General features: G+C 49.0%; 1 protein-coding gene across 5 annotated transcripts in view; it reads right to left on the bottom strand.

Moving 5' to 3' along the window:
- SUSD6 (sushi domain containing 6) overlaps positions 1–25088 on the bottom strand; it is a 157775-nt gene that overhangs the window by 9606 nt on the left and 123081 nt on the right. For all 5 annotated transcript variants that reach the window (XM_038765521.1, XM_038765524.1, XM_038765523.1 and 2 more), the window contains one exon: positions 840–1037. In XM_038765521.1, coding sequence (XP_038621449.1) covers positions 840–1037 — 198 coding nt within the window. The remainder of the gene's footprint in view (positions 1–839; positions 1038–25088) is intronic.

Here is a 25088-nt window from a genome sequence, read left to right as displayed (position 1 = left end):
GGCCATGCTGCTTCTCTGTCTGCAAACCTCTGAAATTAGATGACAAGCTCCTTGAGGGCAGAGGTTAGGACTGTTACTTCTCTTTGCGGCCAAGAACCAGTACAGTGTTCGGCTCCCACGCTCCTGGCAGGCGCTTGAAAAAAGCAGCATGGCCTTGTTGATAGAGGACGGGCCTGGGAGTCAGAAGGACTTGGGTTCTAATCCCGGCTCCGCCACTTGCCTGCTGTTTGACCTTGGACACTTCACTGTGTCTCAGTTACCTTATTTGTAAAATGAGGATTAAGACAGTGAGCCCCACGTGGGACAGGAACTGTGTCCAGTACAGTGCCTGACACACAGTAGGTGTTTAACATACCACAATTAAAAAAAAAAAGATGACATTCCATTGCCCTGAGTTAATTCCACTTCATCTTCCTAAGGCACAAAATCTCTGGTGCACCCTCGAATCTTCATACTCTCCAGCGTTGCTGCATCTGAACTCGTGGCTGGACCCAAAGCCTCAAATACCACAGGGAGCTGGTTGTTCCCTGCCCCTCGGAAATCCTGGTAAGCTATTTTAGGTTAAATATAGCTTTGAATGAGAAACCCATGCGTGAAACCTCAATATAGGCACATGACACCCATTTTCCCGTAAGCTGTGGGCCTTTCCGGTTGTGTGAGTTAAGAGAAAAGGAAGCTAGCTAACCCATCCCTCTGGGCTGAGAAAATGGGAGGCCTAGTCAGGAGGATGCCAGGCTCACTGTGCCAATACTCTACAGGGCAAAGACGACAGGAACTGGCTTGAGCCCCGACCACTCTCCCGCCCTGACCACTCTCCCTCAGAGTCACCCGGGACTGACCTGGGCTAAGCCGACAGCTGATCTCCATGGGAGGGTCCCATTCCCCGTTCTTACAGGTCAGGTATTTGTAATCCCCCTTCAGCATGTAGCCTTCATCACACAGGTACTCGATGACGCTGCCCGATGTCAGGGGGTACTGGCAGGGCGTGGGGTGGCATACGTAGCCCCCATTTTCCGGTGCTGGTGGCTTGGGACACACTGGGGAGAAAGGAGAGACCCACAGAATAGGCGTGAGGGACAGGGAGACATTAAAATTAAAATTCCAGTTGGAAAATGCATCAGGAGGAGGCATGCAAAACCAGACGTCCATAGTTGGAAATTCATTCATTCACCCACCTCGGTGTCCCCCGCCTGTTGGAAAAAAAGGCCCCGTTCACCCGCACCTCTGCCCCCACCTCACACAAACCCTTGCACCCACTCTTCTTTCCTCCCTGGCTGTCATCTTCAAAGGCTCACTCTCTGATCTACATCTCTGCCCCTGCTCTCTCTCCCTCCCTCCAGGCTTGCATCTCCTCTTGCCTTCAGGACATCATCTGGATGTCTGCCCGCCATCTAAAACTCAACGTATCCAAGACTGAACTCCTTATCTTCCCTCCCAAACCCTGCCCTCTCCCTGACTTTCCCATCACTGTTGACAGCACTACCATCCTTCCCGTCTCACAAGCCCGCAACCTTGGTGTCATCCTCGACTCCGCTCTCTCGTTCGCCCCTCACATCCAATCCGTCACCAAAACCTGCCGGTCTCACCTCCGCAGCATTGCCAAGATCTGCCCTTTCCTCTCCATCCAAACCGCTACCCTGCTCGTTCAATCTCTCATCCTATCCCGACTGGATTACTGCATCAGCCTCCTCTCCGATTTCCCATCCTCCTGTCTCTCCCCACTTCAATCCATACTTCATGCCGCTGCCCGGATTGTCTTTGTCCAGAAACGCTCTGGGCATGTTACTCCCCTCCTCAAAAATCTCCAGTGGCTACCAATCAACCTACGCATCAGGCAGAAACTCCTCACCCTCGGCTTCAAGGCTCTCCATCACCTCGCCCCCTCCTACCTCACCTTCCTTCTCTCCTTCTACAGTCCAGCCTGCACCCTCCGCTCCTCTGCCGCTAATCTCCTCACTGGGCCTCGTTCTTGTCTGTCCCGCTGTCAACCCCAGGCCCACGTCCTCCCCCTGGCCTGGAATGCCCTCCCTCCGCACATTCGCCAAGCTAGCTCTCTTCCTCCCTTCATATCCCCACTGAGAGCTCACCTTCTCCAGGAGCCCTTCCCAGACTGAGCTGCCTCCTCCCCTCCCCATCCCCCCGCCTTACCTCCTTCCCCTCCCCACAGCACCTGTATATATGTTTGTACGTATTTATTACTCTATTTATTTATTTATTTTATTTGTACATATTTATTCTATTTATTTTATTTTGTTAATATGTTTTGTTTTGTTGTCTGTCTCCCCCTTCTAGACTGTTAGCCCACTGATGGGTAGGGACCGTCTCTATATGTTGCCAACTTGTACTTCCCAAGCGCTTAGTACAGTGCTCTGCACACAGTAAGCGCTCAATAAATACGATTGAATGAATGAATGATTGCTCCTTTCTCACTGTTTTTTTCTCTCTTTCTCTAGACTGTAAACTCGCCGTGGGCAGGGAACATGTCTACCAATTCTGTTGTATTGGACTTTCCAAATGCTCAGTCCGGTCCTCTGCGTACAGTGAGCACTCAATGAATATGACTGATTTAATGATTGCTTTTAAACATCTCTTTGTCTCATCTGGACCTTTTAGCACCATCCAGCTTTGGTTCCATCTCCCCGCTACCTTTACCATCCTGGAATGGGTGGTTCACATCTGTCGCCTCTGCTTCCTCCCCTCTTCCACCCTCCTTGACCTTCCACAAACTGACTTCTGCCCACCTTTACTCGGATGAAATTGCTCTTTCCAGGGATACCAATATCCTTCTTCTCCTCACAGAATCTAACAGATCCTATTCTGTCCTAATCCTCCTAGACCTCGGGTCTGCCTCTGACACTATGGATGACCCCCTCCTCCTGGAAACAAGACTAATCTTGACTTCTCTGACACAGTCCTCCCCTGGCTCTCTCTGGCCGCTTCTTTTCGGTCTCTCTTGCCGGCTCTTCCTCTGCCCTCCCACCCACTACCTGTTGGTGGGGGTGGGGGGGTCTCTCAAGGCTCAGTCCTGAGTCCTCTCCTCTTCTCAATCTACACCCGCTCCCTGCTCTCACAGCTTCAGCTACCACCTCTGCATTGGATGACCCCCAAATCTACCTCACTAACCCCAACCTCCCTCCTTCTTTGAAATCTCCCATCTCCTCTTGCTTCTAGGACATCTCTACTTCAATGCCTTGCTTACATCTTAAAATCAACATGTCCAAAACAGAACTCCTCATCTTTCAACTCAAATCCTTTCCCTGTCCTAACTTTCCCATAATAATAACAATAGTAAAAATAATAATGACAATAATAACTGTGGTATCTGTTAAGCTATGTGCCAAGCACTGAACTAAGTGCTGTAACAGCTAGAAGATAGTCAGGTCCCATATGGAACTCACAGTCCAAGTTGGAGGGAGAACAGGTATTGACTCCCCATTCTGTTGGAGAGGAAATGAGGCACAGAGAAATTAAGTGGCTTGTCTAAGGTCACACTGCAAGCATATGGAGGAGCTGAGAATAGAACCCAGGTCCTCTGAGTCACAAACCTCTGGTCTTGTGATAACTGCCAACACTATCATCCTCATCTTCGTGGCTCACAACCTTGGCAGTATCCTTGATTCCCCCTGTTCTTTCAACTTCCCAGATAAGGTCACCAAATTCTGCCGGCCCCACCTTTGCAACATCTCTAGGATCCACTCCTTCCTCTCCATCCAAATTTTAACCACGCTGGTTCAAACCCTAGTCACAGCCCACCTACACTATTGTACCAGCCTCCTCGCAGACCTCCCTGCCTCCAGCCTTTCCCCTCTCCAATCTATATATCATTCTATGGCCTACCCTGACTAAGCCTTCCTTTCCTCTTTTCCCATTCCCTTCTATGCTGCCTTGACTGGCTCCCTTTACTCAGCCCACTTCTCAGCCCCACAGCACTATGTACATAACTGTAATTTTATTTATTTATATTAATGCTTGTCTTCCCCCTCTAGATTGTAGGCTTGTTATAGGGAGGGAATGTGTCTCATATTGTTGCACAGTACTCTCAGTGCTTAGCACGGTGCTTTGCACACAGTAAGCACTCAATAAATTTGATTGACTGACTGGCTCATATTTCTACAACACTGTTCTTGACAGATCTCTCAACTCAAAAAGCTCAAATTGTTGCCCATCCACCTCTGCATCCAACAGAGACTCCTCACCACGGGTTTTTAGGCACTCCATCAGCTCTCTCTCCTTTACATATGCTCTGTCCTCTCCCACTATACTCCACTTTGCACACTTTGCTTCTCTAAAAACAACCTACTCACGGTGCCCTGCTCTTGTCTCTCTCGCTGATGACCTCGATCTCCCTTCTCCCTGGAACTCCCTGCTCCTTCAAATCTAACAGAACACTGCTCTCCCCATCTTCAAGGCCCTTCTGAAGTCACAGTTCCTCCAGGAGGTCTTCCCTGATCAACCTCAACTCCCCACACTATTTTCCCCCAACTGTCACTTCAACACTTCTGCATCAACACTTGTACTTACCTTCACTTTCTATAACGATGACAACAATAATAATCATAATAATGATAGTGGTATTTGTTAAGCACTTACTATGTGCCAGACACTGTTCTGAGTGCTAGGGTAGATACAAGGTAATCAAATTGGACCCAATCTCTGTCCCATGTAAGGCCCACAGTCTTACTCCCCATTTTACAGATGAGGCACAGAGAAATGACTTGCCCAAGGTCACACAGCAGACAAGAGATGGAGCTGGGATTGGAACCCAGGTCCTTCTGACTCCTGTGCATAAGTTAAGTCAGTGTCTATTGTCCCCATGAGATTGTTAGATCGAGGGAAGGAATCATGTCTACTGACTCTATTGCACTCTCCCAAGCATAGAGTAAGTGCTCAATATATAATATTGATTGATCAAGATGAGAAGGCTCTTTATCAGCTGCTTTGAAGAGCCAAACATCAGAGACAAAAAGGGAAGTTGTGGGAAATTCAGCTGACTTTCTCTTCTTATTTTCAATGTAAACCACAAAATTCAGTCTCTTGCAGAGTTAAGCAGCAAACACTGTACAGGTAAAATGAATCAAAATCAAAACTAATCAGTTTCTTGATCTTTTTTAATGGTATTTGTTAAATGCCTACCATCTGCCAGGTACTGTACTAAGCGCTGAGGTAGATACAAGATAGTCAGGTTGGACATAGTCCTTGTCTCACATGGAGTTCACAGTTTCTGTCCCCATTCTGCATAAATTTCGGAAGAGATTTGGCCTTCTGTTCCTGAGGAGACTTCCAAAACCTTTGTCTCTCCCATGCATCAAACAAATTTGCAGATATGGTGATTAGAATTTTAGAACTCTCCCTCTACACTGTAAACTCATCAGGGACAGGGAATGTGTCTGTTACACTGTTGTACTGTACTCTCCAAGTGCTTATTCCAGTGCTTTGCACACATTAAGCGCTCAATAAATATGACTGATTGAACTACACCTCAACCATATTGTACTGTCCCAAGTGCTTAATACAGTTCTCTGCACATAGATGGACTGATTGGATGGGGGTGGTATCTGGACCAAAGCCTCACCAGAGGGCACAAGGGATGCTGAAAACCCTGGAAAGACAAAGCTAGAGAGAAAAAAAGAAAATGAAAAGAAAAAGAGAGTGCCGCCTAGAGGGAAAGAGCATGGTCGTTGGAGGACCCAGTTTCTAATTCTGGCTCCGTTTTTTTTTTTTCTTTAAATGATATTTGTTAAGCATTACTATGGGCCAAGTCCTAGGGTAGATACAAGGCAATCAGGCTGGACACAGTCCCTGTTACACCTGGGGCACAGAGTCTTAGTTCCCATTTTATAGATGAAGTAATTGAGGCATGAGAAGTGAAGTGACTTGTCTAAGATCACACAGCAGACAAATGGCGGAGCCAGGATTAGAACTCAGGTCCTTCTGACTCCCAAGCCCATGATCTATCCATTAGGCCACGCTGCTTCCCCCAATTGTCTGCTAGGTGACCTTCAGCAAGGCACTTAATTTCTCTGTTCTCTGTCTCATAAGCACTTAGTACAATGCTTTGCACACAGTAAGTGCTCAGTAAATACGACTGACTGAATGAACCTGCAAAATGGGGATTAAGACTGTGAGCCCCATGTGACACAGGAACTGCATCCAACCTGATTATCTTGTATCTATTCCAGTACTTAGTACAGTGTCTGGCACGTAGTAAGCACTTAAGGAATACCATGAAAAAAATGTGGAGAGGAAAGAAAATGGGATAGAGATAGAGGGTGGGGGGGACCCAAGCAACAAAGCAAGAGCTGGGTCGGCGTGACCCCAATGAAACTAACATGGCTTATTGGAGCTAGGAGCCAGGGTGTGAGGGTCCAGGGGTGACTCATCTGTGGGGGGGTCACAAAAGTTGGAGCAATCCACTTCGGAGATGCTACCGTTGCAATGGAGCGAGAGTTTGGGAGAACTCAAGCAGAAACAAAGAGACCTAGGAGGGCAGGGCCAAGTAGCGACTCTTCCGAGTGTGATGGGCAGACAGACAGCTTTCCCCTCGGGCTTCCTCCCTCAGTGACAGTGACGAAGGCAGTTTTGTGAACTGCCCACCTCAACATAAATACACATAATGGGCCCGCTGGCAGTCAGCTCCCTAAAATAGGAAAGCTAGACATTCAGAGTAAAAACACATAGATTGCTTTCTTCCTTTCCATCCTCCTTCACAGTTCGACACGTGGCACCTGACTGGGGAAGGAGTCGTTTTCTCTTGAGAATGACGGTTGGGGGGTTTGAAACAGAAGCAGCATAGTTTTTTAGTGGAAGGGGGAAATGCTCTTCTCCTGGCCCATTTCTGTAAATCTGTTCAGGCTGGTGGGCTGTGGGGGACGATGACAGACAAAAGAGGCTACTTACTCACTGATCGCCTCGCTTGCCACCGAGAGCCCTGGGAAACTGTTAGGCAAGTATATTCTTAGGGAATGTCCAAATCTCGTCGGCCATCAGGAAACTGAGTGACAGGGCTAGTCAGAGGTCTCGCCCAAACAGCAGTCATTGATTCTTGTCGTGTTCCCCGACCTAGCCCCCATTAAACCCTGTAGCCCCTAATCTATTCCCATCACCCCTTTGCCACTAGCTGCAGGGCCCACTGACACCGCCTCAACCCCATCCCCCTAATTTGAAGGGTCACCAGTAACCTCCCTCTGACACAAGCTAACCCTTCCAGCTACTAGAGAGGAAATCCACGGTCCAGCCTGGATCCTTTTCCTATGAGAACATCCCACCCTATAGGAGGGGGAAGGGAAGCTCAGACGCCACAACCCAGCCAAAGCATTGGCTTGGTTGTCTAAGCAAACACGGGTAGAAGGGAAACATGAAGAGAAGGAGGGCAGAACTGAGGAGAAATTGCTTCCCTTTTCGGAAGGCCCTGGCCTGTTAAAGCCTCCCCACAGCCCGTCTCTCAGGTCAAGTGACTGTTTGGGAATCGGACCGTTGGACTAGCCAGGCTGCCTTCCTTTTGCAGATTGGGGTGACCCAGGCACCTTCAATGGATTAGAATCACGTTCCTACATGTCCCTGAGACTGCCACCACCCTGTTTTGCCCCCTCTCTCTGTCATCTCATAGGAGGAAAGCAGTCTGTCCCTTCTCTCCGCTGCCCCGTGGGTGTTCATTCATTCATTCATTCATTCATTCAATCGTATTTATTGAGTGCTTACTGTGTGCAGAGCACTGTACTAAGCGCTTGGGAAGTACAAGTCAGTAACATATAGAGACAGTCCCTACCCAACAATGGGCTCACAGTCTAGAAGGGGGGAACACAACAAAACAAAACATGTAGACAGGTGTCAAAATCGACAGAACATTAGTCAGAAAATGAGCATCAGCTTGGACTAAGGGGGGTTCCCTGCAAACACACCCCCGTACTCATGAACGGCACAAGTGGAAAAATCAGATGCAAGGTAGAGAGGGGACTGGAGAATCGCTGACTGCACTTTAATGATCTCCCGAGCCCATGCCAAGCGTTAAGGAGTCAGCCCCGTCTTCCTTTGCTTCTCCAGGAAACTCTGCCCAGCTCCAGGCTGAGCGACAGTCTGCAGAATGGCCCCTTTCCTTCCCAGGTCTGTTTCGCACGCCGGCCCACCCACTATTCAATGGAGGTGGGGCGGGGCCCTGCTAATTAGGACCCCTTGAGAACCCTCAGGCACAGAGAGTTCGGCGGTCCCATCCCTGGCCCCAGAGTAGGGTCAGAAGTGGAAGAGCCACCAATCTCTCCACCAACGGGAACCCGGCGACCTGAGGCTTTGACGCCAGAGTTGCCCCGGGTCAGGGAGCAGCCCTGGGGCTCCAGCAATAGCAGTAGGAGCAGTAGAGGCAGCAGAGGCGGTGGTGACAGCAGCAGGAGGCCTCTGCACTTTTTACAGTTTTGGGAAGGCTTCGGTGGTCACTGGACATGGTGGAGTGTAAGCTCACTGTGGGCAAGAAACCTGTCTACCAACTTTGTTGTACTGTCCTCTTGCAAGCACTTAGAAGAGTGCTCTGCGCATAGTAAGCACTCAATAAATACTGCTGATTGGTGAGCCTGGCAGCAACCCTGTGGGGGTCTTCTGGTCCCTTTGACCACACGGGACCGGGTGGGCCCATTTGTTGCTTTCCCGTTGTTACTACTGTTTCCATCTTGGCTTCTTTGTCTGCCACCCAATCCCTCCCTAACCTGATTCTTAGTTTTGGAGCCCGTGAAGGGGATGGGGATCTATACTGAATTCTCACCTGCCTCGTTCTTTTCCTAGCACTTAGCAAATGCTCTGACCTCTATTTGGTCTGTCACCCTTGACCTCCGGAAACACAGAGGGAACCAGACTCCAGCTCATGTGATGAGGAATTGTTGAGGCTGGAGAAGGGGGGAGGGGGAGGGAGCAGGTGGAGGCTGCTACCAACCACCCTCTGGGGACGTCCTGAAAGCCATCACGACCTTGTAGGGTTTGGGCTTTCCTGCAGTGGGAGAGCCTTGTCCCCAGGACCCCCGGGTGCTGGGCCCCAACTGGTCAGCGCTAGGGAACAGGCAGGCTCGGCCGGCTGCAGACTGGAAGCTCCTGTGGGCAGGGAGTGGGTCTACCAACTACTGTTTGATCCTCTCGCAACTGCTTAGTCAAATGCTCTGTGCACAATAAGTGCTCAGTAAATACCACTGACTGATTGACTGGTTCGTGGCCAGGAACGGGCTCATTTCTGAGCTCAACACCGCTGCCCGCAGGGGCTACTCTCCTGTGGCAACCTTCTGGTCCCTGTGCCCAAGGGCAGGGAGATTGGGGTGAGGAGGGTCGAGTGCTTAGTACAGTGCTCTGCACAAAGTGCTCAATAAATGCGACTGAATGAATGAATGAGGAGGAGGAGAGGCCCCCGGAGATGCTCGGATCACCCTCAAGGGCTTCCTGGGAGGAAGACCCTGCTGTACAGGGAGAGCCCTTCCTTCCCCGCCCCCACCCACTGGTCTCACCTTTCTGTGAAGTCAATCCCTTTATCTCTCCGCTTCCAGAGTGGAGGGCTCTGTTTCTCCCCAGGTGATGCTCCCTAGTAGCTCCACAGGAGAAGAGAAGACCTTACTCTCACTTGGAGATGAGTCGGCTACAGAGCCTATGGGGATCTGTTTTGGAGTTTCTAGAACACAGCAGAATTTACAGGTGGCTCTCTGGGTTGGGCACCAGGAGACTCGGATCCTCTGCCTGGCTCGGCCCCCTGCCGGGACCCTGTGTTTGGCTGCTTTGGCCTCAGCCAAGCTCTTGCCCTGGGATAGTTCAGGACCTAAATGGGCAAGGGTGACAGAGGCCAGCCTAAGAGCATCTCCCTCTCTGTCAATTCACCTGTGCACGGAAGTTGGACACTGGCACCGGAAGCCCAAACTGAGGATGTTCGAGACGAACCCTTCCTCACAGCTCCTCCTCGGCTGCCACTTGGAAAAGTTGCTCCAACTCTCAGAACACCCTCCAGCCCCCACCCCCACGCCACAGTCTCGGACAGGAACGAATGAGTCCTCATGTAGAAAGAAGCTGGCTGGCTGAGTTGGCTTGCGGGAGCCCAGTACCTACCCCATCTGAACCCATGGTTTCCAGATTCACATATTGTGAAAGCTTGAGTCCGACACGAGTCTCTTCCTGAGATGCCATGACAGTGAAGCCTGGCTCCTCATTCACTTTGAGAAGAGAGAAAAGGAGCTCCTAGGGTGTGTGTTTGAGACAGAGAGAGAGCGAGAGAGAGAGCGAGAGAGCGAGAGAGAGCGAGAGAGAGAGAGAGAGAGAGAGAGAGAGAGAGAGTGTGTGTGTGTGTGTGTGTGTGTGTGTGTTAGGGTGTAGGTAGCGCGCTTCTTGGCTCACCATCCTGCCCCAGACCAGACCCAGCCCCCTCCCTGAGGTAATAATAATGGCACTGAAGTGCTTACTACATGCAAAGCACTGTTCTAAGCACTGGTTTCGTGGTGTGCCCAACTCAGGTGGGGTTGGGCTGGGCTTCTTGGGCCCAATCAATCAGTTAATCCTATTTAATGAGTGCTTATTATGTACAGAGCACTGGACTAAGCACTCAGTAGAGGATAAAATAAGAGAGTTGCCAGACACGCTCCCTGTCCATAATGAGATTACAGTCCAGAGGGACAGACAGGAAGACGTCAGTCCCATTAGCACTTGACAATGCAATAAACCACCTCCAGGGACTCTAATTTCTTTCTTACAACTTGTGTTTTGTGAAAGTACAGTACACAGGGCAGGAACCCACACTACTGTGGGCGACATCTGGACCATTCTGATGGATTCCTCTCTCTCCTTCTGGAGTTCTGCCTCCGTGCCTCCCTAGATCATTCTGTTTGGAGTTCTGCCTCCGTGCCTTCCTAGATCACTCTGTTTGGTCTTAGAGCTGGGGGCTGCGGGGATGTTGGCTAGGAACACGCCAGGGGCAATGGAGAACTATGTTCCACGCACCCCCAGGACGGGACTTATATACCCTCAGAGTTAGGCGGGGCAGATCAGAGCAGGACGGAGTGGTTAAGGCAAACCCACCCTGCCACCCTACACCTAACCACTCAGATTCAACTGATGACACTTATTGAGCGCTTACTGCAGACAAAGCACTGTACTAAGCGCCTGAGAGAGTATGTTATAATAGAGCTGGTAGACACATTACAAGCTTTGGACAATAAAATCCAGTTTGCAGACGCTCCGTGAGGAGTATCACAAGGCAGGCACACACCAGAACACATTTTCAATGAAATCACAAGTGAAAGGGGCCATTATAATTTTTCTAGCCTACCATTTCCTCATGCTTTCAGGATTATGACGAGATCTGGATGGGGAGGCCATAGTGTGTAACAATAATAATAATGATGATAATTATGGTACTTGTTAAGCACTCACTATGTGCCAAGCATTGTGTACCAAGGAAACACATGGATATCAAGCTTGTATTCTCCTTGGTTTTCCAGAGTCCTCTCCCAAAGGAGCAAACAGCCTTTCCCACAGAGTTCTGGACCCTAGAAGGCAGTTGTCCCTAGGTCCCGAACCCAATGACTGCCATTACAAAGCCTCTCTGCAGCAGCAGTGGCAGCAACAACGGTCCCAAACAACAGCTGCTCAAAGCCCCCGCCAGGTGTTCCCACACTGAGGTCAGACTGGTACCATTTCCTCATGCTCAGCACAGGAAACCATTTTTGAAAAAAACATATGAGAGCTGTATTTATGGTTTCACTTAACTTGAGAAACAGTAGATGGACCATTGATTTTCTGTAAGTTGGCTTTACCTTCCTGGGAAATGACAGGCAACTCAAGTTTCCTGGGAGATGAATGGTCACGAAGGAAGAAAGGAAATTCAGTCCTTAGGCGGTGGTGAGGAAAGCAGAAGATAGACCAGACCAGAAAAGGTGTGAGGCCCACTCACAAACCCCTATCTTGGCTGGTTGAGACACAGATCTTTATTGTTATGCATCGAAAAAGGGGGATGAAATGCAATAAAAACAAATGATGATATGCAGGTAGGCAGAAGTGAATAATTGTGTGATTATGTAATCATTCATTCATTCAATCGTATTTATTGAGCACTTACTGTGTGCAGAGCACTGTACTAAGCGCTTGAGAAGTACAAATTGAAAACATAATCCTAATCAGGCACATGAAAGTATTTGCACTGTCAGTGGAAAGGCCTCCACTTCAAAACATTCCCCAAAAGTGAACAGGGAAAAACAAAAATGAAAATCACATGTCCAATCGCAGTCTTCCACTAAAGGAAGCAATGTGGCCTAGTGGATAGAGCATGGGCATGGGAGTCAAAAGGACCTGAGTTCTGATCCTCACCCCATCACTCATCTGCTGTGGGACCATGGGCAAGTAATTTTACTTGCCTGTGCCTCAGTTACCTCAATTATAAAATGGGGATTAAGACTGTGAGCCCCACATGGGACACAGCCTTTGTCAAACCTTGTGACTACCCTAGGGCTTAGTTCAGTGCCTGGCACATAGTAAGTGCTTAACAAACACCATCAAAAAAAAGTAGGAGATCCCCAGTTGGTGCCATAGTTGAATTCTTTTAATTATGCTGCTTCCTCGTGAAGTAGGAATGACACCGTGAGGTTGCCTGCCCCAGAGCACGCCCAGTCAGGCGAGGAACAGTGATCTGCAGCCCCTCCATAATTAGAGCTGTTTTCTCCTCTCATTTCTGTAACCAAGTGCCCCCTGTTCCTCTTTTACAAACTGTGGTCTACAACGCACACTCACGCCCCGCTGCAAACCATGCCACCCCCGCCCCACCTTGCTCCCCCCGAACCAAGTGGTACCAAGCAGGTGGGAACGGAGGTCGGCACACTCCCCCTTCCCCCTACTCCTGCACACTGTTCTGGGGACTTGAAAGAAACCCAGTTTACAAGGTTCACATAAAGTGCAGAGAGCAAGGCAGGACACGGCAGGGTCAGGAGAGGGCAGAACAGGGACGTGGCAAGGCAGAGAACACAGCAGGGCAGGGAAGAGCCACAGAGGGGCCGAGAATCAGTATGCCCATTTCCAACACTAGAGTCTGGGTGGTTCCAGGGCTTGGAGGGCCAGGTGGGATGGGAACGCTGCGGAGCCTGGACTTGGTAGACTCCCTCACCCTCTCAAAACACACACACAGCCCCTCCTTGCCCCCACCCAATCCTGAGATAGCTCCACCTCAGGGCACAATACATGAGACCCTCATAGGAATTGAGACAAATTCCAGTTCCTTTTGAAGGGGGATGATTAATATCCACGGGTGATTATTAAATGAGGAGCCTCTCATTTATTGTGATTCTTTATTCTGTAATTTACTTATTTATATTAATATCTGTCTCCACCTCTAGACTGTTAGCTTGTTGTGGGCAGGGAATGTGTTTATTATATTGTAACCGCCCAGATGCTTAGTACAGTGCTCTGCACATAGTAAACACTCAATAAATACGACTGACTGACTCTCCTCTCTCAGTGGGCCTCTGCTGCTGATTCTTAAAGCAGAGGAAAGGAAGGGGTTCATACCTCCACCCCGCAGGGCCCAGTTCTGAGACTAGCCAATCAGTCCCTGCCCAAAACTCGGGCCCATCTAATGGATCCCCAACCTCTTTCAACTGGGGTGGGGGGGGGGGGAGGGGGTTAGAATGGTGGAAAAGTTGATCCAAAGCAGTAACAATCAAGGTTTCAAGAGTTGCCTTGCCTTTTGAAATACATCCCAGAGCAGCAAGGGGTAGTAGCAGTCAGATTTACTGGCCACCGGCTTGGTGCGATACACTGAGCCAGATGCTTGGGAAGGACAGAAGAAGCCACATGTCCCCTGTCCACAAGGAGCTTACACTCCAACAAAGGAGACAAACATAGGGAACTCAAGTTCTCAAAAGAAAAAATAATAATGGAGTTCATATATACACATAAACACATAGTTGCTAACGAAGGCAGAAATAAGTTAATAAATGCTAGATTGGGCTGAAGGATGATACAGGCCAGGGAGCTGAAAAACTGAGGAAAACGTTTTGTAGGAGGTGGGTTTTGGGGAAGGTTTTGACTGTGTGAAGGGCTGTGGTCTGTTGAGTTTGGGGAAGGAGGGCGTGCCAAGCTGGAGTGTGAGCGAGGGGACTTAAGTGGGAGAGTCGAGAGCGTGGAACGGCTGGAATTTTAGCCTGGGAGGAACAAAGACAGAAAATCAGGGAGTAGACAGTGAAGAGCGCAGAACCAGATGGAGGAGGGCCTTGAAGCTGAAGGTGAGGAGTTTTTGTTTGAGGTAGACAGCCAGGAGGTTCAGGGGAGGGTTTTGAGAGGAGATGTGGGCCGAGAGGAAGACAACTGGTGCAACGCTGGGCACTTGAGATTGGGGGAGAGGGAGGAGAGCCTGGAAGGCTAGCAAGGAGGCTAATGTCCAGCAGTGGTAAGGCCAGAGCTCATTTCAGGGTGGTAACAGTTTGGTGGTGAGGAAGAGCAGTGGCTGAGTGGAAGGCGGGGGCAGATGTATTAGATCAGAGTGTCTGTCATCCACTCTAGACTGTAAGTCCTAGAGGGCAGGGAATGTGTCTCCCAACTGTTATAACGAACTCTCCCAAATGCTTAGTCCCCTTACTGCAGGGGTTCCTCAAGGGTCGGTTCTTGGTCCCCTTCTGTTCTCGATCTACACTCCCTCCCTTGGTGACCTCATTCGCCCCCACGGTTACAGCTATCATCTCTACGCTGATGACACCCAAATCTACCTCTCTGCCCCTGCTCTCTCTCCCTCCCTCCAGGCTCGCATCTCTTCCTGCCTTCAGGACATCTCATCTGGATGTCTGCCCGCCATCTAAAACTCAACGTATCCAAGACTGAACTCCTAATCTTCCCTCCCAAACCCTGCCCTCTCCCTGACTTTCCCATCACTGTTGACAGCACTACCATCCTTCCTGTCTCACAAACCCGCAACCTGGGTGTCATCCTCGACTCTGCTCTCTCGTTCACCCTTCACATCCAAGCCATCACCAAAACCTGCCAGTCTCACCTCCGCAACATTGCCAAGAACTGCCCTTTTCTCTCCATCCAAACCACTACGCTGTTCGTTCAAGCTCTCATCCTATCCCGTCTGGATTACTGTATCAGCCTCCTCTCTGATCTCCCATCCTCCTGTCTCTCCCCACTTCAATCCATACTTCACGCCGCTGCTGGACTGTCTTTGTCCAGAAACACTCTGGGCATGTTACTCCTCTCCTCAAAAATCTCCAGTGGCTACCAATCAACCTACACATCAATCAATCAATCAATCAATCGTATTTATTGAGCGCTTACTATGTGCAGAGCACTGTACTAAGCGCTTGGGAAGTACAAATTGGCATCACATAGAGACAGTCCCTACCCGATAGTGGGCTCACAGTCTAAAAGAGTAGTCAGGCAAAAACTCCTCACCCTCGGTTTCAAGGCTGCCCATCACCTCACCCCCTCCTACCTCACCTCCCTTCTCTCCTTCTACGGCCCAGCCCACACCCTCCGTTCCTCTGCTGTTAATCTCCTCGCCGTGCCTCGTTCTCGCCTGTCTTGCCGTCGACCCCCGGCCCACATCGTTCCCCTGGCCTGGAATGCCCTCCCTTCGCACATCCGCCACGCTAGCTCTCTTCCTCCCTTCAAGGCCCTACTAAGAGCTAACCTCCTCCAGAAGGCCTTCCCAGACTGAGCCCCCTCCTTCATCTCCCCCTCCTCCCACTCCCGCCTTACCTCCTTCCCCTCCCCACAGCACCTGTATATATGTATATATGCTTGTATGGATTTATTATTCTATTTATTTATTTTATTTGTACATATTTATTCTATTTATTTTATTTTGTTAATATGTTTTGTTTTGTTCTCTGTCTCCCCCTTCTAGACTGTGAGCCCACTCTTGGGTAGGGACCGTCTCTATATGTTGCCAACTTGTACTTCCCAAGCGCTTAGTACAGTGCTCTACACACAGTAAGCGCTCAATATGATTGAATGAATGAAGAACGTCCTGCATGCAGTAAGCGCTCTGTAAATACCACTGACTGACTGACTTATTGAAAGAGTGTGTGTGTGTGTGTGTGTGTGTGTGTGTGTGTGTGTGTGTGTGTGTGTGTGTGTGTGTGCGTGCGTCGGCAGTGCCGGGGGTGGGGGGCGGGGGGGACAGGTTGGGAACTATGCTAAAACACTCTGGGCATGTTATTCCCCTCTTTTTCCTCTCCTCCTCCCCACCCACCCCGGCCCTACCTCCTTCCCCTCCCCACAGCACCTGTATATATGTTTGTACAGATATATTACTCTATTTATTTTACTTGTACATATTTACTATTCTATTTATTTTGTTAATGATGTGCATTTGGCTTTAATTCTATTTGTTCTGACGACTTGACACCTGTCCACATGTTTGGTTTTGTTGTCTGTCTCCCCCTTCTAGACTGTGAGCCCACTGTTGGGTAGGGACCGTCTCTGTTGCCAACTTGTACTTCCCAAGTGCTTAGTACAGTGCTCTGCACACAGTAAGCGCTCAATAAATATGACTGACTGACTGAATGAATGAATGCAGGAAGCGCAAGCAGATTTGACAGAAGATTTCCAAGTGCTTAGTCCAGTGCTCTGCACACAGTAAGCGCTCAATAAATATGACTGAAGGAATGAATGAACTGAATGTGGCAGGTTGAGGGAGGCCAAAGTCAAGCAGGCTCTTCAGTCATTGCCCAGACATCTTTTCAACTGAACTCGAGGTAAAAACTTCCTCCTGGTTTGCACAGAATTGTATCTGAAGGACACTCTGCCCACTATTCACTCTTTCCCCGATCTGTACAGCACCCGGCATATAGTAAGCACTTAACATATGCCATTATTATTACAATTGTTTTTTATGTGCTCCATCCCCACAATAAAAGCCAATTAATTGGTCCTAGTAGTATGCCTGATACCACTTTGTCAAATAATAATAATAATAATAACAATGTTGGTATTTGTTAAGCACTTACTATGTGCCAAGCACTGTTCTAAGTACTGGGGGAGATACAAGGTAATCAAGGTTGTCCCAACTGGGCTCACAGTCTTAATCCCCCTTTCACAGATGAGGAAACTGAGGCCCAGAGAAGTGAAGTGAGTTGCCCAAAGTCACACAGCTGACAAGTGGCGGAGTAGGAATTAGAACCCATGACCTCTGACTCCCAAGCTCTTTCCACTGAGCCACACTGTTGGCTAAATTTTACATACATATATATGTGCTTAACTATATATACATGTATATACACATATGTAGTTGTCCTTCAAAGAAGCCACTGACAGTGATCAATTAATCAATGAGTGGCATTTACTGAGTGCCTACTGAGTGCAGAGCAAAGGACTAAGCACTTGATAGAGGACGACAGAACAGAGTTGGTAGACTTGTTCCCTGCCTGACCGTAATGAGCTTACAGTCTAGAGGGGGATGACTGACCAAACGCCCCCACGGAATATGCGGTTCCTTCCTCAGACCCTGTCCTCTCGTTGGATCCGCAGAATCTGGGACAGTTGTCATTTTCGCCTCTCGAAACTTCTGCTGCACAGAAGGATTCCTTTCTCGACTGCAGGGTGCCACACCGTTCTTCCTGGGGCAACTGTCTCCCGGTTTCCTGGTGGTGATGCAGCGCTGCTGGAGGGTTGGTTTTTCCGCTCCCCCTTGTGCCCTAGTTTTGGTTGCCTGACTTTGGCTGCTTGGCTAGCCTACTACTAACCTGAGAGTTGTTTCCCCTAAATTGGGCTTCCAATGGCAAGTAGGGAGAGAGGGCCAGAGTGGCCAACGGCGGGGGTCCTGATTGAGCCCAGACGAGCACCTGCACATGGTGCTGCCCAATTCTGCTTCTCTCATCCCAGCACCCTACTGATTTAGTTCATATTTTATCTATTTGTGCCGTGTTTTAATGATTCTCCATTCCCGATGTCTCCAGCCCCTTCTCCCCATTTAACTTTTCCATTGGGAGCCCCCCCGCCGATGCACTTACCATGTCTAAAGCCCACCTGTGGATTCTCTCACAGTGCTCTGTACAGTGTGCTGCACACAATAAGCATTTAATAAATTCATTCAATCATATTTACTGAGCGCTTACTGTGTGCAGAGCACTGTACTAAGCGCTTGGGAAGTACAAGTTGACAACATATAGAGACGGTCTATTACTACTACTGTTACTCCGATCCATTATCCTAGAGAAACAGCACAGCCTAGTGCAAACAATGGGGCCTGGGAGTAAGGAGGACCTGGGTTCTAATCCCAGCTCTGCCAACTGCTTCCTGTGTGGCCTGGGGCAAGTTACATAGCTTCTCTGTGCCGCAGTATCCTTAAGAGGAAAAGGGGATCAATACCTGCTCTGCTTCCTCTTTAGACATAGAGTCCCATACGGGACAGGGATTGTGCCCAATCTGATTACTTTGTCCCTACCCCAGAATTTAGAACAGTGCTTGACACATAGTAAGTGCTTATCAGACCCCATAATGATGACCCTCATCCTCACCCTGCTGATCTGTCCCATACACTGCAGTGAGCAGAGCTTCCGTTCTTGAAGACTGGCATGGTTGTGTGCGAGCCCGCGATGCCACTCGGGCTCAGTATTAGCTGCTTCATACACTCAAAAAACAAAACTGAGGGAGGGCACTGCCATGATTGATGGAACCAATGCAGGGAGGTGTATGGTATTTTATGGTATTTGTTAAGCACTTACTATGTGCTAAGCACTGTTCTAACTACTGGGGAAGATACAAGGAAATCAGGTAGGGCACAGTCCACATCCCACATGGAGCTCACAGTCTTTATCCCCATTTTAGATGAGGGAACTGAAGCACAGAGAAGTTAACTGACTTGCCCAAGGTCGCATTACTACGCACCAGGCACTGTACTAAGCACTGGGGTTACTGGTAAGTCCCTGTCTTAAGAAGGACTCACGGTCTTAATCCTCATTTTACAGATGAGGGAACTGAGGCACTGAGAAAAGAAGTGACTTGCCCAAGGTCACATAGCAGACAAGTGGAGGAGCTGGGATTGGAACCCAGGTCCTCCTTACTGCCAGGCTCAGGCTCTACCCATTAGGCCATGCTGTTTCTTGGGCACGGCCTGGGGGCCCCAACCTGGAGAGCACTCCACCTCCACTAACCTTACTCGGACACCTACACTTCACTTGGCAGGTTTGCAAGGGCCAGTTGGCCTTTGGTTACGGAGGAGCCAGGTGGCTTAAGGACATGGGTCTGGGTTCTCAGCCAGGCTCTTTGGGACTCAGCTGTGTGACCTTGGGCAAGTCACTTCACTTCCCCGTGCCTCAGTTTCCTCAGCTGTAAAATGGGGATTCGATCCCCATTTTCCCTCCTGCTTAAGACTGTGAGTCCCATGTGGGACACGGACTGAGCCCAACCCCAGGGCCTAGAACAGTGCTCGATACATAGTAAGTGCTTAACAAATGACATTATAATTATTTTAAACTTTCTTGATTGTACTTTCGACTTTCCTATTTCTTGTACTTTGGTCAAAAGTACAAAAGCTACGCCCCGGGTATGGAATTACGCCACAGGGTTTGGCAACCAGGAACTAATGATGATCTTCCTGATGCAGGAGGACAGATTACCTCAGCTGTTCTCCAGACCTAATGAAGAAACACCTTCAATTCGTGACATGTGGCTGGCTTGGGGAAATGGCTTGCAATCTTCTGATGTGTCCCCACTAGCGGGCAGTCATCGGCATACAAAAATAACTATCTTCATTACTGAATGATGGCCCTGAAGACACTGGGTAATGCTCATTCATTCAACTGTACTTACTGAGCGCCTACTGTGTGCAGAGCACTGTACTAAGTGCTTGGGAAGTACAAGTTGGCAACATATAGAGACAGTCTCTACCCAACAGTGGGCTCAGAGTCCGCTGAATTGGAAGTTTCCTGGAGAAGCAGAATTGTATTCTAATACCTGGTAGTAATAGGATTTATTAAGTGCCCCCCTTATAGTAAGCACTGTATTAAGTGGTACGTGGCACAATTGAGAACTTAGACAGGGCCCCTGATCCCGGTCCCCAAGGGGCTCACAACAGAAGAATAAGTGGGGAGTACAGGGGTAACAGACAAATAAGGAAAGGTGAAACGAGAATAAAAATCCAATGTCAGAGACAAGGTCTCTCTCTGTCCACCCCAGTCACTTGTTCCATTTTCCCACCCGGCCATGGAGAATGTGGAGAACAGAATGGGCCAACTCTACATCTCCGCTTTACCCCAGAGGAGTACTGCCTGTCTCTCCCCAGCCTGCCCCTTGTGGGCAGGGATCATGTCTACTAATTTTATTGCAGTAAACTCTCCCAAGCGCTCAGTACACGGTAAGCGCTCAATAAATACAACTGATCAATCAATCGGACGGGGCTACTCTGGCCATCATGAAGCAGCCTCAATCTTAATGCACTTTTCAGGGAGGCAGCATCCACACACGACAATGCTTGAGTAACTGCCCCCGGGGTTTTGGATGGAGCTCACAGGCTACTGAATTGAAGATTTCCTGGAGGGGCATGATTACATACCCCGAGTCCAGGCTGACTGTTAAAACAGGGGCTAAATAATAATAATGGTATTTGTTAAGCGCTTACTATGTGCCCAGCACTGCGGTAGATAGAGGGTAATCAGGTGGGGTCCACAGTTTTAATCCCCATTTCGCAGATGAGGTAACTGAGGTACAGAGAAATTAAGTGATTTGCCCAAAGTCACACAGCTGATAAATGGCGGAGCTGGGATTAGAACACACAACCTCTGACTCCCAAGCCTGTGCTCTTTCCACTAAGCCATGCTGCTGCTCTATATCACGTTCCTCAGTTACCTCATCTGTAAAATGGGGATTAAGACTGTGAGCCCCCTGTGGGACAACCTGATCACCTTGTAACCCCCCCAGTGCTTGGAACAGTGCTTTGCACATAGTAAGCACTTTATAAATGCCATCATCATTATTATTATTATTCCTTCTTGGCATCATTAGTGATGGGGGAAAGGATCAGACCAGGCCAATGTGGGTCCCTCTAAGAATCTTATTGAACTAGGCAATTGACAGATTCTGGCCCTTCTCATTGGGTAAAATGCTTCCGTTATGTCTGAGAACACCAGGTCTAAGTCTGAAGGCTGCTCAATCAGTCAATCAATGGTATTTACTGAGCGCTTACTGTGGAGAGCACTTGGGAGAATACAAAAGAAGAGAGTTGGCTGCTCCCTCCGTCTTGCCCGGATTGGACCCCAGAGATCATGCCTGTGGGCAGCACTGAGCTCCATGGTGATTCTGTGAGTGTGGAGTCGGTGATTCTCCTCAGTCGCCACTGCAGAAATATCCCATCGTGGGATCTTGTTAGATGCCCTGACGGTTGCCATGGCCTGACCCACCCCCTTCCTTCTTGAAGATGGCAATGGGGTGGCACCTTTGGACCCTTGCTATTTATTCTGTAGCCAGTGTCCTGAGGAAGAGCTTGCATCTCTTCCCTGCTTGTACATTCAGTGCATCAAGCCCTCAATCATATTTCACGAGAAACAGCTTGGCTTAGCGCACAGGCCTGGGAGTCAGAAGGACCTGGGTTCTAATCCCAGCTCTGCCACATGTCTGCTGTGTGAACTTGGGCAAGTCACTTCACTGTGCCTCCATTACTTCACCTGGAAAATGGGGATTAAGATTGCGAGCTCCATGTGGGACAGAGACAGTGTCCAACCTATTAACTTGTATCTACCCCAGTGTTCAGAACAATGCTCGGCACATAGTAAGCTCTTAAATACCACGATCATTAAAATTCATAATGAGCACTCAAACTAAGAGCTTGGGAGAATGCAATAGAGTAGGAAGATCTGAAGCAGAAGCAGCATGGCTCAGTGGAAAGAGCCCGGGCTTTGGAGTCAGAGGTCATGGGTTCAAATCCCCGTTCCACCAACAGTCAGCTGTGTGACTTTGAGCAAGTCACTTAACTTCTCTGTGCCTCAGTTACCTCATCTGTAAAATGGGGATTAAGACTGTGAGCCCCCCGTGGGACAATCTGATCACCTTGTATCCTCCCCAGCGCTTAGAACAGTGAATTGCACATAGTAAGCGCTTAATGCCATCATTATTATTATTATTATTATTACCTGCCTACTTCTGCCTGCCCTCAAAGACCTTATAATCTAACGGACTGTACATTGTGAGGAAGTTCAGTCCAAATTGGCCCCTCTTGCATAGAGACTCTCTGACTCAATGTAAATACATTTATGGAGTTACGCTTTTCAGCTCTAATTGAGTGAATACACAATTCTGGGTAATTTTGGTAAAAAAGAGCATCGAGGAGCTCATCTGTTTATAGAAAAAAACATGAGAAAAGTGTTTTTCAGGAATCACTTGTGAAGAAAATTTAAGGACTTCCTAAACTTGTGTGGTGACAGAAAGGCCACTTGTCTCTGACCACCAGTCCACCCCTCTCCACCTCCCCTCCCATCTGCTGATCAGACAAAGGAGCCCTCAGACTTAGACCTGGTGTTCTACAGACTCACACTGTGGTGGTGGGCCCAAGGTGCTGGGGATCCTGACCTCTGCTGTTGCCCGCAGCAGAAGTGTCAAAGTGCAAAAGGGCAGGAGGAAGAGGAGGGGTTGGGTGAGCCTCCCTTCCCCTTCCCCACCAATGTTTCTTCTCCAAAGTTCGAAAGCCCCCCAACCCCAACCCCTTTCTTGACGCCAGCTCCTGAGGGAGTCTCCGGCCTTCAGACATGAGACTTTCCATCTGCCATTAAAGTAGGGTGGCCATGATTGTGCAACTTCCCTTCAGACTCCCCGACATTCGGGGGATAACAAAGGTTTAACAACAGCCACTGTACATTTTCAAGAAATGACAAAGCAACTTCCCAAAAGGGAAGAAAAAATGTTCTCTGCCATGTGATGAGGCCTCATGGAAAACAAAGAGAGGTCTGCTCTCCTACCAGAACAGAGGGGAAAGGACTGAACATGTTCATGCTAGTCATCCTGGGTGAGGGGTCCTGCGCAAGGGAGGAACAGGCCAACAGAGACCATGAGGAATGGGAGAGGAGCTAGTGGTTTCTGGATAGCTCTGTGCCTTCCCCGCCGCCAACCACCTGCTCCATGGGCAATCCTGAGCCCAGGGCAGGAGGAGGGATGGGGCTGGGCAGAACAAGAGGCTTTCGGGTTCCTCCGCGTCACAGCGAATACGACATTCTTCCAAATGGCCGTGTGCAAACAAAGGAAATACATGACTCGTCGTATTCAAGCTGCCTATATAGCTTTCTAGGATGGCCTGGGCTGGGGGAATCTTTCCACCTCTTTCTCCTCTCCCCCCCTCACCCCACTGCTGCTCTCTGCTCCAATCTTTGAGTCGAGGGGCCAGGGCAGCTCTAAGCACCTTTATTATTACACCATTATTATTATTATTGTATTCATTAAGCATTATGTGGCAAGCACTGTTTATATATATATATATATGAATATGAAATATTTCATACTACATATATAGTAATTATTAAGCATTTACTAGGTGCCAGGCACTATACTAAGCCTCGAGGTAGATACAGGATAATCAGGTTGGATACAGACCATGTTCCACATGCAGCTCAGTCTTAATCCCCATTTTACAAATAAGGTGACTGACACACTGAGAAGTTAAAAGACTTGCCCATGGTCACTCAGCAGACAAGTGAAGGAGTCAGAATTAAAACCCAGGTACTTCTGACTCCCAAGCCCATGCTCCATCCACTAGGCCAGGGAGCTCACAGTCTAAGTAAGAGGGAATAGAGTTTCACCCCCATTTTACTGATGAGGTCACTGAGGCACAGAGAAGTGAAGTGACTTGCCCAAGATCACATGGCAGACACGTGGCAGAGTTGGGGTTAGAACCCAAGTCCTCTGATTCCCAGCCCCATGCTCTTTCCTCTAGGCCACACTGCTTCTCATCCCATGCAAGTGGCATTAACTTTCCCCTCAAAGGTCTAAAGCCTCAGATTAAAAATTAAGATAGGCACCATTTCCATTTGGAAATGCTAATGTTTTTACAACCACAGGGCTACAGGATAAGTGATTCTGCCCTCATCCAGTCGACCTAAGAGGGCCTTTTTTTGGTCTGCATCCTCCTCCTCCCCTTTACAGCCCCTCCCCTCATTTGACTCCCCCGCTTCTCTCCCACACTGGATCCAAAGCTGTTGGCCAGGCTCCCGGGAGAATGACTAAGAAATTAGGGGTCAGAAAAGAGAGGAGGGCCTTCAATCAATCAATCAATCGTATTTATTGAGCGCTTACTGTGTGCAGAGCACTGTACTAAGCGCCTTCAGGCCCATACAGCATGAATCCGGCCCAGGGGTCCATGCATCTGAGCCAATGCCCAGTAGTGTGGTCTGGGGAGCTGCTGGCTCAGGAGCTAACCAGGGAGGGTCCCAGGGAAACGACAAGAACAGTGGAAAATGATCCGTTTCCTCAGGTAGAAGCAAAAAAGGAGGCCCCAGGGAGTCTGCCCAATGTCATCTTCTCCACCAGGCCTCCAGCTTGCGTGCGCATGCTCTCGCTCTCTCTCTCTCTTTCTCTCTCTCTCTCTCTCTCTCTCCACTTTTGCCTCCGTCAAGCAGACCTGATGGACTTCTAACCTGAGATCGCCTGACAATCAACATTTTCGTGAATATCAAGATGAGCTAAAAGTGCATGCTTTGGGCAGAGAGGCAGAGGGCTGGAAGGTAAATGCATTTGTAAGCTCTTTGAGGGTGGAGACTGTGTTTACTGACTGTATGGTATTCTCCCAAACACTCAAAACAGAGCTCTGCTCACAGCAGGTGTTCAATGCACATCACTGATTGACTGATAATAATAACGGTTCTTGTTAAGCACTTACTATGTGCCAAACACTGTACTAAGCAAGCACTTAGTATAGTGCTCTGCTCACCCAAGTGCTCAGTAAATACCACTGATGCTACCCAGGGCAGGGAAGTGGGCAGTAAGTACAGTGGAGGATGGTTGAGAGTGAGTAGGTCCAGAGGCCATTTCCAAGAGAATTCTCCATGCCCCTGTCCATTCTGCTGTGAACATGGTTCCCAGCTCTGTCGTCATTCATTCATTCAATCGTATTTATTGAGCGCTTACTGTGTGCAGAGCACTGTACTAAGCGCTTGGGAAGTACAAGTTGGCAA

This window comes from Tachyglossus aculeatus, chromosome 23 (assembly GCF_015852505.1).
Source record: "Tachyglossus aculeatus isolate mTacAcu1 chromosome 23, mTacAcu1.pri, whole genome shotgun sequence".
NCBI classification, from domain to species: Eukaryota; Metazoa; Chordata; class Mammalia; order Monotremata; family Tachyglossidae; genus Tachyglossus; species Tachyglossus aculeatus.
The sequence above is the reverse complement of the archived record's forward strand: the minus strand, read 5'-3'. Positions and strand labels throughout refer to the sequence as shown.